Here is a 13,705-nt window from a genome sequence, read left to right on the forward strand (position 1 = left end):
AGTGTGTGTTACCAAATAAGGATCTAAACTAGTAAGTATATAGATTTTATTAGCTTTTGACTTTATAGTAACTCATTATATAAGTAGAAGACACCTGTTTCAACTTTAGGCCTAAGAATTTTGCTTTAAAATATTTTATATTAGGGCTTCCCTGGTGGCCCAGTGGTTGAGAATCTGCCTGCTCACGCAGGGGACACGGGTTCGAGCCCTGGTCTGGGAGGATCCCACATGCCACGGAGCATCTAGGCCCGTGAGCCACAACTACTGAGTGTGCGCGTCTGGAGCCTGTGCTCCGCAACAAGAGAGGCCGCGATAGTGAGAGGCCCATGCACCGCGATGAAGAGCGGCCCCCCCGCTTGCCACAACTAGAGAAAGCCCTCGCACAGAAACGAAGACCCAACACAGCAAAAATAAATAAATTAATTAATAAACTCCTACCACCAACATCTTCAAAAAAAAAATTTATATTAGGACACTACAAATGTTTGAAGAACTAGAATCTTTGGTCAACTCTGCAATACTAAGTAACTACTAAGGATCCTTATCAGACTAATCAGTCCCATTCCATATGAGGAAAAAAAATTGTTTTTTTAAGACAGCAAATTGTTTTTAAAGACAGCACCTGACTTATCTATCATCGTACTCTTGGGCCATTACACACTCATAAATTCAAAGCACGTGCGTTTAAGTATCAAGTGACCAAATTTAAAGGCCCAGGATGAAGATATTATCCAAAGAAACTGTGGAATCTTTCCTGAAACCTTCTTCTTCAAAGGAGGGATTTAAGCATAATTCTGTATAAAGACACACAGATGGCACTGCAATTTCGTTCTAGTCCTAGAATCCTATTAGTTGATATTGACCGATCCTCTACATGAGAATTCCATTTCGACTGGCATCACTTCAGCTAAAATGTAGTTAATTTCAACCTAAGAACTAGTTACATTTTCTCCATTCAATTCACTAAATTAGTGACTAGTTGCTTTTCAGAAATGTTTGAGGACATTTTAAAATACAGTAGTCATATCCTGAGGGAGAACAAAAGGAGTAGTTTACTGTCAAGTCAGGGCATAAGGGGAAAATTGTATAAACTCAAAATTATCTCTAAAAATCTCCTTGGGAACCTCCAGGACTCAGGTCTTAAAAAGTCAAAAGCCAAGAATTAACTTGATGTTTCTCTTTGCATTTAGTTGTGGCATTCATTTCCCTGGAGCAGTAGAGACCCAGGTCTGGTTCGAACTGGAGGAAAGCAATAGAATAAAGGGATTGTGCTTCTGTCAAAGCATACAGGTGAATTTGCACTAAAAACCAGTATGATGGAGCTCCACTGTCATCGTTATATATAAATGTAACAGTTTCTGGTGACCAAGGCATCCAATTAGCTTAAGACAACACCCAGACCCTGAAACTCAATGCCGGTTTCATGAAAGCTCTCCCCTATTATACTGACAGTTGGGAGAGTAAAAATGGAATCAAGTGTCTCATAATATGTTTTTCTGTCAATTAGGTGGAATTTGTTAAAGAACTCCCAAAGATGATCACTGGGAAAATCAAACGCAACGTTTTAAGAGACCATGAATGGGGTTGAACATAGCCTGACAAGAACACTGTGGTATTAAGTAGTTAACAGGGCTGCTTTCTTTTCTTTTAGTCCTTGCTTCCTGATAATTCAGTGACTACTCTCTTAAAATGCTTAAGATTTTTCCTGGTTGAAAAATTCAACTGAATTTTTGTTTTGTACTTTGCCAAAAAATAAATAAGTAAAAATCTAAAAATATTTGGGAAGAAAATTGTTATGATGACCAAACCACAAAGGCAATGATTAATGACTTGGAGTGTTTAAAATAGCAGGGGTCAAATGATTAATTAGAAAAGTACAATAGACAATGAATTTATCTACTACCTGATTAATTCAAAATAAAGATTAGAACTATTCTAACAGAAATGCTCAAGACAAAATTTCTTCTGCTTAAAATCTTTATATGCTACTAATTTTTTAAGGTGAATTAAAATATTAATGCTAAAGTGAGGAATGTGAAGAATTCAAAAGCCAATTAAGTGAACTTAATTAAGTACTGTACTATACATTTTGAAGCAAACTCACTGTAAAATATCTAATGCTTGAATAAGATACAAAACGTTTAAGAGTTTTTAGTTATTCAAGAGCAATTAATAAATTTTTGTATCTTTACTTTTTGGACAATGTACATGACTTTTGATACATAATTTGACATAAAAACATCTTTTATGATATATCTACTTTATGACAATAAAGCAAGAGATTTACTAAGAGGCAGAAAGAAAAAGGAGACAGAACACCAGTCTTTAGGGAACAAATTTATTTTGATTTTTCTGAAAACATCAGAAACTGAAAAACAAGCTGAATATCTGGCCATACCAAAAGCAAAATACAAGTAAAAATAACATTTAGAAACCATGTTTAACTAAAGGGAAACATGTTTTAAAATATCAAATTTAACACTCTTTCCTCCACAGAGCAAAACAAGTTTCACTAAACCACAACACTGAAGTGGAGTTTAACTGACATAATTTTTTAAAATAAAAATTAAAAGGACAAAAAGCACTCAATTCCCACCCTGGAATCTCGTCATTTATAGAATAACATGCTCAGATGTCAGTGAAAATAAACAGTTGGTAAACCTGAAAACAAATCTTTCAATGACTGAATTCAGATTCCAACAGAACACAGTACTACCTTACATTTGGGGAAGAATAGCTTTTGTCACACTAAGGTCTTATCAAATATTGATTAAAATAAATACAAAAGAGGATTAAAAACAAACTACTAAATCAAAATCTTTCTGTAGAGTAGCAGCTTTCACAAAATAAAAGGAACCCAGTTCCACAGGGTTGTATGTTCTGTAAGCATACAGCCAATTTTATTCCCCAGAGTCTTGTACTATCAAAATAAAAGTATCTTTGTCTTGGAAAAAGTCTGATGAAGGCACCAAAATCCTATCATCCGTGTTCCCCCAATGATAGTTACAATGCTCCTATCATCCTTTCAAGATAACCTCAACTTATTAAGAGTTAACATTCTGGGCTTCCCTGGTGGGCTTCCCTGGTGGGCTTCCCTGGTGGCGAAGTGGTTGTGAGTCTGCCTGCCGATGCAGGGGACACGGGTTCGTGCCCCGGTCCGGGAAGATCCCACATGCCGCAGAGCGGCTGGGCCCGTGAACCATGGCCGCTGAGCCTGCGCGTCCGGAGCCTGTGCCCCACAACGGGAGAGGCCACAACAACGAGGCCCGCGTACCGCAAAAAAAAAAAAAAAAAAAAAAGAAAAAAAAAGAGTTAACATTCTAAACATCTAAAGATATATATAAGGAAGTTCCAGCCTCATCTGCATCAGCAAGGCCCTTTCTATTCTCTTTGCTCCTCCCAAATCCTTCGTTTTACCAGCAGGACCACTAGCTAGGAGGATAAAAATATATTTGCATGTTCACTAGCCAATAAACAAACATAGCCATTGGTGCAGGAAGACTTAACACTTACAATACTTTCGAACTTGTTAAAACTTAATAAAATCCAACTCAAAAAGCTAATTTCACAACCCCTTAGTATTCTCAATCCGAACATTTTTAACTTTGCAGCCCTCTTTGGTGTCTGTCTCTTCCATCTTTTTTCAGTTTTACCCTGGAGGAACCCTTGAAAAAACTTTCAAATTCAGGGGATCCTCAATGTATATGAGTGTGACACTAAGTTGAAAGATACTCTTGTTTCACAGAAATCCAGAACTGTCAGAAGAGGACTCTGAGTTCTTCCTCATCTCTCAGTGAAAAAATCCCAGGCTGAGATTTTGCGAAAGGGTTCCTCACCCAGTCACACACCAGTGTTGGGAAAAGGAGGGGAAATGTTATTTAATTTGGTTTTGCAGTTCTGCAAGAGGAGTTTAAATAAGACCTGAGACTTGTTGCTTTCTTCATTCTCAAACCCAAGTGGCTGTGGAAACATTTCAAGAGTGCCTTTTGCAACGTAATTATTCCCAAGAGTCAGTTTCTTTTAATCTAAGACTCCTGTCACTTTTAAGAAAAAACATTTTTCTCCAGGCCCTTGCAGAAAACTGTTCATTTGTTGTTGCAATGAAAAAATGTCTCCTAAATAGACTAGTTTCTGTAGCCATTCTTCATCTTCAAAGCATTTAGCAAAATCTGGCCTAGTATTTTATTGTATTTATAATTTACTGGTAATTCACCTTTCAACTCAAATATCCTGTGGAGAAAGCTTCCTCTGATAAGTACTGGATTTCTGTATGTAGGAGATTTATGTGCTCTTTGTTCAGGTTTTAGTTTGTTTTTTTTTAAACATTCTTGCATAAAATGGATCTTTAATTAAGTTAACCATTTTTGCAGCATTATTTAAAACTTTCTTCATTTCATCTCCAAGTTTTTAATATCAGCACTTCTCTGTGAAGAAAGCAGTGTGCTGTAACATCAACGTCAGGATTTTCTTTTACTAAAATCAGGCAAAACTTGTCATGCAGCCAGCCACTGATGGGGCACCAGGAGTATAGATGACAGACTGTTGTTTTTCAGATATGAAGACCTATTAAATTTATACTGACCATTGTTTTGGGAGGCTCCTAGCAGGCCAAAGTTTCCTTCAATTTCCTCATCATTTACAAATCTTACAAATGCTACAGCATGACAAATATTCATGAAATCTGTTGATTCATCAGCAACTGCTGCTGCTTTTAAACAAAACCTCTTTAGTATCATGTGACATAAGTCAATTTATTACATTGAGAGAAAAGTCTTTTCAATTTCTTGTATTGCTTCTTGACCTAGCATTTTAATGTTGGTACTGTTAGATTCTTACCAACTATGTGAATTTTTCTTTCCTGGAAAAAGTTCTGCTACTACATAATTTGCTTCTTAAACCTTTTCACTGAATGTGATTTCTTGAACAAAAGCTTTACTATCTTGATATTCCAAAGCCATTAAAATAATCATCTTTGTTTGTCAAGGAGCTATGATTTATAGTTACAACTGCTGAAGCAAATGTTCGGTTTGTAAGTTGCATTTCACAAAGGATATGGAATGAAACAGCTTGAATAATAAGTCCATTTACATTGTAAAGTAGCTTACATTGTAAAGAATTTGCGTGCCTTGCCGCACTAGTATACTGTAATAACTCAGTAGACGAATTCTTCATAACTAACCTCATCAGAAATATCTGTAATTGTATGCCTAGAATGAACACTTCTATCTCACACCTCGCCTCCAAAAATTGCAGCACTGCACCATCAGATTTGGTTGTAACAAATGTTATGAAAACATAAAAATGGGCATAGCTTCCACTGCAGGGAGCGCGGGTTTGATCCCTGGTTGTTGAACTAAGATCCCACATGCCTCGCGGAGCGGCCAAAGAAAAAGGCAGGCGGGGCATAAAAACTAAACATGAAAATCACAAAAAGTACAAAAACTTCACAAAACAATACACTTCTAACCTATATGGCCCATGTTTTTGCAATGTTTACAACAAAGTGGCAGGGGACAGCTGAGTTGCAAAATGCAAAATTTCCTTCCTTAGAATGGAAATTTCCCTCTGAGTTTCGATTGCACAGAGCTTGCTCACTCCCATAAGTCAGCTGGCAGTGCAGAAGCGGGGGAGTGGGGAAGGTAATCAAGAGGGAGAGGCCAACATCATCCTCCCGCCACCCTCCGCTCTGTGAAGTAGTGTTCACCAATTTATCCATAGCCTCTTCTAGCTCCACCAAATGCACACTGCCATACAGGGCTGAAAGATCTCTAACAAAACTATTAACAGGGCTGCTCAGTTATTGTGAATACAGCATTATGCAGCACACAAACTCAAAAACAATATTTTTAGTAACAATTTTATATAGAATCCCAGCAACATCTCACAGAACCGCAGTTGAGAAATCCACCTCCAACACCAAACGATTTTTTTTTCCTATGAGAGGTCATTTTCATGTGACTCAGATCCTTCTGTGACTTGACTTGCAAGTTCAGGTTTAGCGGCCCCCTCACTCACCACATGTGTCTCAGATATTGGTTCTGTCTGACCCAGCTCCTCGCTATCCTCTGGTACCACCTGCTGGTTATTTTTTCCTTCTGCTGCGTCATTTTGATTTGATTTGTCACCAGATTCCAATTTAGCTTCTTTCCCATTTCCTGTTAGTGCTGCCTGCTTTGGGTTAAGCTGTGACGAGTCCTTGGCACTCTTCACCACCTCCTGGAGATTGTATTTTCTGAACAACGTGTAATCTTTCACAACACTCAGGCAACAGACAGCTTTAATGATTTCTACTACCACTGTGTACTGTGGATTGGTAAGATCTACTTTATTTTCCGAATTGAGGCTGCCTACTATTCCTGTAACAAAAATAACAGGAAAACAGGCTAAGAAGGATACCTTTAAGCTTGGCGGATACAAAAACAATCTTTCATCTCCTCCCATTTAGAATTTTTTAAAACAATATGTATATACTAGTCCACTCTTCTACATGGACTTCCATCAAACTCCCTGAATACTTTCAATAAATAAATACAAAAAAAATCCTGAGACATTTAACAAGATCACTTTTTTCCCCAAAGAAAATTCAATCTTGATTTGGAAAAGACTTTCATATCTAACTACCAAAAAAATCTCATACCCAACATATTGAAAAGTTAGGTTTGATATTATTTAAGGGCATTTCAATATACTTGTTCTACACTCAAAAATGTAAGGCTTAAATCTCAAAAAAAAAAAAAATCTTATAAACAAGTATTTACCGTGGCACACCTATGTAAAATCACTAAGAGAAACATACCTGCCAATTCTTTGATAACTTCTTCTCTATTCATGTGACTGTTATTTCGAGATTTATATACAATCTGAAATGTCCCTTTGTTTGGAGCTTTAAACCAGGGTTCCAAAAATGTTTCTGCATATTTTTTCATATCTTCTAAGAAAGCCTTGCATGTGCCTGAGATGGGTAACATTCGTAGAATAACCCGAGTCTTCTTCTTCTTGGTTTTGTATATATCTTGGAGAATATGATGCACCAATTTCTCAGGTTCTAAAATTTAAAAAATCAGCACAGAACAAACAGGTAAGTTTAAAAGTTCTCAGACATTTTAAACTCTTCAAACTCTCTCAAATGAATTTTCATTGGCAGTGACATAAATTGACAGTAGAGTAGAAAAAATCATCATAATGAATTTTAAACAAGTTTAACCAACCATATTTCCCAATTAATATTTCTTTGGTGCCTACTCTGTATTAATACTGTATCTCATATTTTAACTCTGCTTTTATCAAAAACAATTGTTCTTGAAGACACTGGAGTTAACTTATTTGTGATGTCTAATTTATCTGATGGCAACACCATGCTGTTGTTTTCCTGTATCAGCAGCAACGATCAAAGTAATAAACATTAAATAGTACACGTTTTTTTACAGAAACAAAACAAAAATCTGCAAGTCACTTAAGAAGATTTAATCAATCCATTAGCTAAGTTTGTACAGAAGTCTAGATTTCAGACCTCAGAGGAGCCCCAGAGCCACGAATGCACAAGATCATAATGTAGTACTCAGGAGGCATCCTGACTATATACGAGTCTGTTTTGGGCTGCTCAATGTTTTCAATATTTTTAAAGTAGTTAGCTACATTTAAAAACCTAGAAACTTCTCTAGATTTCCAACTTCTTTTGAAAAATCAGAAGATCTGGCTCCCCTAAGACTACATTCCCAAATGGCTGGAGCCATTCCAAACTGCCTGGGGTTGAGTAGCAGCTGCTCCTTTTAGACAGACCGTGTATTCTTGTTTTGCCTAAAGTTACATACAGATAAAGTGGCAAAGCCAGGTTTCCATTCCTAAGCCCTATGTCCACCACCCCATTCTACCTCTCCATATGCCTAGTGCTAACACAGTGTAGAGAGGATGCAATCAAATGATTAACTGAGCCATGCCCATGAAGCCATTTTGTAGGCAGTGTTCTCGGAGACAGGTGTCCAGATATCACAAGATCAATAATCTTAAAATGTGTTAGTCAGACACACCTATCCCAAGTGTCCTGATGAAGACTACATTATTTGCTCCACTCTCCACTGACTGGAATCTTCTCAGCCTCATCTCTGTAGATGCCTTAATGTCACCAACTTCTTTCTTCAAGGCGGCCTCCACATCATCGTCTTCTCCCTCACTTCCAGAGGGTTGCTGATCCTTGTCTGCAAACTGTTTGCATAAAACTAATGAGCAGAAATGCCACAACAGCTTATGTTAAAAGCTCTTAATTAACTACTCATGTTAAACCCCCAGTGGCAGATGATTCAATATTGACAATAAAGCTTTTTATTCAGACACCATTCCCTCCAAAATGTGGAGGAAGAAGGGAGTTCTCTCAGACTGTGGTACAGATCATTTGAAAATGTTTCTAACGCATATTGACAGTCTGGGGCAGAAGGAAATGTGCTCATCAGATGAATCATTTCAGGGTGGACCTTAATCCTATCAATAGATATGATTGCACGTGATATGACACTCTCCTTTCATGAGATTGAACCAAATAGTTATGAAGTTAAAAATCCTACTCCTGTTCTACTGAAATAGTTCAAGAACTTGCTCAAGCTGTCAGTGTAGACAAGGCATGAATTTATGAACTTGTTACCCACTCTGCTCCACTAATGGGATTGCCAATCAGGCACTAATGGTAATTTTACACATTTATGGAGATTTTATTGTATACCAGGATGTTATTTTATGTACATATGCAATTTTTTTAGCCAACCTTCTGAAGTCCTATCATTATTCTCTTTTTTATCTAGCTCAGCAGAATAACATGCCCATCCCCTGAGCTAGTAAATGACAGTACCTGAATTTAAATGCCCTCTGTACTATGCTCCTCCATTTAATTCCTTGGGGTGTGCATGTGTGTATTGGTCCAAATCCTAAGCCAATAATATAATTATTTCCAAAATGGGACAATGACACTTTATACGGTATTGTTTCAAAAAGTGCTTACTTTTTGAAATGTATTTTTATATGCATTTGAGAATAACTAGCACTAGTAAGTACTAAAAACACTATTTTAGAGATGTTATTGCTTAGGACAAACACATTACTACAGCCATGATGTTCAAATGGTGGTAAGATATGGCAAAAACCTTAAGGACGAATGAAGTGTGCCCTTGTGAACTTGGACCAGCTAGTACCTAACCTACTTCAACCTCAGTGTCCTGGTGAGCAATACTTCACAAAGCTACGATGAGAAGTAAATGTTTCTGAAAGAGCTTCAGAAACAACGCTTGAACCGCAGGAAGCAATCTATACATGGGAGCAACCGTGATTAATGATGGGGGAAAAAAGGCCCAAAGCGCAAGCATTTACGCACAAGACCGGGTAGGGGTCGGGGGCGGAGACCTTGCGGGGGGGCGGGGAGGACACAGAAGCGAGGACACGCCCCCTCACCGCCACTCAAGCGGCCAACCTCGCGCATGCGTATACAGGTAGCCGGCCTGCCACCCTTCCCTCCTCCCTCAAAGGCCTGCTGGCCCGCCCTCCCCGGGGCCGGTACCTTTTCTGGACCATACATGTCGTCGCCGTATTCGTTGAGCAGGCTGTAGGCCTCCTCCACGCACTTGCGCTCGTTCATGTTACAGGTGATGAGAATGCCCTGTAGCCCGGGTTCCAGCTGCCGGGGCCCGCCGCCATCGCAGCGCCGAGCCCGTTTGGCCTGCACGTACTGAGCCTTGCCTTTGCGCTTCCCGCCGCCAGGCTGAGGAGACTGCTGGACGGGGGACGCCATGGTACGTGAGAGCTGAGGCAAGCAAGAAACGTGCTTCCCTACGGCCCTCGCGCCCTCACCTCTCCTGGCGCGGGCTGATTACGTCAGTATGCGCGATGACCTCCCCTAGTCCCTCCTCCAACCCTCATTCCCGGCTCTGCCGGGTCCTAAAGCCGGTGGGCGGCAGGCAGCCGAGAGGTGGCGTGAGGCCCGACCCTCGCCAGGATTGACAGACACTCGCTTTCACCTCACCGCCGGAAAAAGGAGTTTCCCTAGAGAAGTGGCCGCCTCCACCTCAGGCAGGCAGGTGGAGGCGGCTTTGCAGCCATTCCAAAAGTGGCGGTAGTGGCACTTTCCAGAACGTAGATGCCGGTTCAAGCCTCCTAGATTCCGCAACCATCCTTGGCACCTGTTCCTCCAGCCTACCCTGTAATTCTGTCAGCTTCCCAAAAGTTCCCAATAAATTCCTTTTCAGCCTAAATTTGCCAGAATATGTTTCTATGTGACTTACAACCAAGAATGGTGGTTTGTCACACTGCTTTCTCTGGGGTTTTATCCCTAGTCTCAGCAACTATCATGTTAACATATTATCTTTTAAAAATCGTTGAAAAGATGCCACTCTTGAAGAACGTGTTCAGGAGGAGTAAGTGCTCCCCACACTCACCCCCAACTACTCCTCAGGTACGAAGTTGTTGCCGGATTTCAGTTACTACAAATCCTAGAGGAGGTAATCTGCAAAAGGGGCACTGACCTGAGAGTCAATAATCTTTGATTCTAACCCCAGATTTACCATTATTTCCAAAAATCTTATCACCATCTCATTTTTCTTTCAGCTTTGCTTCCGCCTTTACTTTTCAGAGTGTCATCTGTGGAGATTGCATAGCATATATTTCTGGAGGGCCTGAGTTGCTTGTGAAAGGCAGTCTCGTTACACTGGCCTTGCTGTGGTGTCAGGAGGCATAGAGAGAGCTGGCTGGAAAACTTTTTTCTTTTCATCCCCAGTGCCTAGCACAGTGCCTTGCCCATAGTAGGTCCTCGAAAATGTTTTTGAATTGAATTCCCCCCAAAAAATGTTCAATAAACAAAAAAGGTTAAGACTCACGCTGTTGAATGGGAAAGTATGCCCCAGTCCTGATCCCGTTAAACCATGTCAGAGAACCTGGAAAACGGCATTGGTCTCCCCCAGAACCTCTCTTTCACTAGGTGAATTTCAGTTGCCCATACACTACCCTCTGTCGTTAGGATCTTAGAAGTTAGCATACAGGTAAAAGTTAAGGGCTTCCCTGGTGGCGTAGTGGTTGAGAGTCCGCCTGCCGATGCAGGAGACACGGGTTCGTGCCCCGATCCGGGAAGATCCCACATGCCGCGGAGCGGCTGGGCCCGTGGGCCATGGCCGCTGAGCCTGCGCGTCCGGAGCCTGTGCTCCGCAACGGGAGAGGCCGCAAACAGTGAGAGGCCCGCGTACCGCAAAAAAAAAAAAAAAAAAAGTTAAGATACATATTTTGACCCTTAAGCATATTTTAGTCCTACATGCTAGAGGTGCAAATCAGGAGGCAAACATGAAAACCAAACTCTGTTGTATTTCAGGTTTGCTATGTTGGGAGAAACCCTATTAGGTGAGAAAAATATGCAAACTTCCAACCCCCAGTCTAGATATCAGAATTATATAAATTTCGCCCTCATCCCGTGGCAACTTCACATGACACTTCCACTTTCTCCTGAACTAGGCCCTTAATCCAGCTCTAAATAACTCAGCCTGTGTTTATTCTTGATTTTTCTTCTTTCTTCTTTTTCATTTTTTTCTTCATGACTATGACATCGTTATTTCATTTAGAGAGAGATTTCCTTGGCAATGCTGGAAACACAATTGTACACAGTTTCTGCTTATGTGAACTTTCACCTCCTTAGGGCACCAATCATGGTCAGTGGACTAATATCTATCACTGGGCACTAAGGGCTCTATGATGTGGCTTGTAAACCCCTCTCTGGCTCCTGTATTTGTGTTTTTTAAAGAAGAAATGTTGACATTATAGAAGGTGGCACTTGACATCTTGTGGAGTGTATAATGGTGCTCTGAGGAATTTGCCTTTTATTCTAACCTATTTGCTTCACATATTCAGGAGGGCTTACAGTCCAACATGTGAGGGGTTGGTGTAAGACATTCTAAATTTCCTTTTGCTTTCTCTTCCTAACCTTCAAAGTTACTACCATTTAACTTATACTTGTATGTTCAGTACAGAATCCGTTCTGGCCCTGAGCACAACACTCTTAGATACCCTTCATGTTCTGACCTCACTATCCATTCAGGGTTTCCTGCCTTATTCTCTTGATACCCAGCATCTTCAGATAATAGATGTTCTGATACTGAACCCCAGTATCCTCCTGACTTGATTGCTCAACACCTGCCACCTTCAGAGTTGGTATCATGTAAGATTTAAGAGCCCAAATTCTAAAGTCAAATCAAGTTCAAATCCTAGTTCAGCCATGTCCAGGCTGTGGGAGTCTGAGCAAGTTAGCTAAGTCAAGTTTCTTTGTTGACTTTAATGGAAAAAAAATTTAATGGAAATGATAATACCCACATCATGGGTTACTGGGAAAATTCATTAAGGTCAGGCATGACAAGTGCTAAGCTCTTAGTTACTGTTCAACCAATGTGGACTTGAAAACAGTTGTGGCTCATCGAAGCCTAGTTTTTTTTTTTTTTGGCACTAGTATCCATTCCCCAATCCAGTCTCCTAAATTCATTATTTATCTCTTAATCTCTTATTTCAATGGTTCTTTTGTATGTGTAACTTATTGAAAGTTAAATTTAATCCTTTTAGGAAAGAAGCTAGAAGAGAAATAAATCAAAAAATAAAATAGTGCAAAGTAAAATAAGATAAAATACATAACACCTGCATGCCCTTACCTCTGCCAGTTGGCTCCTGCCAATATTTGATTGAATGACACCCCGGGTGTTTCACTGGATTTGTCTCCTTAGCTGACAGCGCTTGTGTCACACTTGCACTTTCATCACACCTGCAAGCTACTTAAGAAAGATGTCCAACAGACTCATCCCACAAGCTGAAACCTAAATTTGAACGCATGTGAACTTGGGTCTATCCCTGGAGAACCACATTTGGCCTGGCTCTTTGCTCCTATGTGCCTCTTCACTCAGCCCTACTGGGTGTTCAAAACTCCTGATCCTGGCCTCCCCCAGTTTGCTTCACCCCACCATTGCTGGAGTCTCAATTTTGACAGGTATGCTTCTCTAAGGCAAATTTTGCATTTTGTGGACCTAGGTTCTTGAAGGCAAAGGTGAATGAATCTTTTTTCTCCAATTTTCTTCTGCAATTTTACACCCTATACATGTATGAATCTTTCTTCTTAAAACTTTTCCTGACGTTTCATGGGTACTTTCTCCCTACTCATTTGAGATTTTGTTGAATAATCTACGTTTAAATTTAGTTGTTTTATTATTTAGCTCTACTTCTTTGAGTATTTCTAGATCCCCATCCTGCTTCTTACTTCCACTTTATTATTTAATTTATTTTTATTTTTGGCTGCGTTGGGTCTTCGTTGCTGTGCACGGGCTCTCTCTAGTTGCAGCGAGCGGGAGCTACTCCTGGCTGTGGTACATGGTGCTTCTCATTGTGGTGGCCTCTCCTGTTGCGGAGCACAGGCTCAGTAGTTGTGGCACGTGGGCTCAGTAGTTGTGGCTCACAGGTTCTAGAGCGCAGGCTCAGTAGTTGTGGCGCACGGGCTTAGTTGCTCCGCGGCATGTGGGATTCTTTTTTTTTTTTTATCATCTTTATTGGAGTATAATTGCTTTACAATGGTGTGTTAGTTTCTGCTTTATAACAAAGTGAATCAGTTATACATATACATATATCCCCATATCTCTTCCCTCTTGCGTCTCCCTCCCTCCCACCCTCCCTATCCCACCCCTCTAGGTCGTCACAAAGCACCAAGCTG

General features: G+C 40.2%; 1 protein-coding gene and 1 pseudogene across 1 annotated transcript; one reads left to right on the forward strand and one right to left on the reverse strand.

The window, feature by feature from the left end:
• Positions 1 to 13,705, forward strand: part of LOC112064823 (acyl-coenzyme A synthetase ACSM1, mitochondrial-like) — a 162,455-nt pseudogene that overhangs the window by 121,340 nt on the left and 27,410 nt on the right.
• On the reverse strand, positions 5,197 to 10,220 carry THUMPD1 (THUMP domain containing 1). The gene is made up of 4 exons (XM_007119959.4): positions 9,542 to 10,220; positions 8,028 to 8,202; positions 6,797 to 7,045; positions 5,197 to 6,356 (listed from the first exon to the last, which is right to left on the reverse strand). The coding sequence occupies exons 1-4, from the start codon at positions 9,770 to 9,772 to the stop codon at positions 5,935 to 5,937; spliced, it is 1,077 nt and encodes a 358-aa protein (XP_007120021.1). The 5' UTR covers positions 9,773 to 10,220; the 3' UTR covers positions 5,197 to 5,934.

Source organism: Physeter macrocephalus, chromosome 14 (genome assembly GCF_002837175.3).
Source record: "Physeter macrocephalus isolate SW-GA chromosome 14, ASM283717v5, whole genome shotgun sequence".
Classification (NCBI taxonomy): domain Eukaryota; kingdom Metazoa; phylum Chordata; class Mammalia; order Artiodactyla; family Physeteridae; genus Physeter; species Physeter macrocephalus.

What these genes read in the sequence shown, in the direction of transcription:
- THUMPD1 (XM_007119959.4), bottom strand. Translation starts at nt 9,772, where the DNA reads ATGGCGTCCCCCGTCCAGCAGTCTCCTCAGCCTGGCGGCGGGAAGCGC. An exon ending in ACATGTATGGTCCAGAAAAG is followed by an intron (nt 8,203 to 9,541) that starts GTACCGGCCCCG and finishes TTATGCAAACAG; the next exon opens with TTTGCAGACAAGGATCAGCA. An exon ending in AGTTATCAAAGAATTGGCAG is followed by an intron (nt 6,357 to 6,796) that starts GTATGTTTCTCT and finishes TTTTTGTTACAG; the next exon opens with GAATAGTAGGCAGCCTCAAT.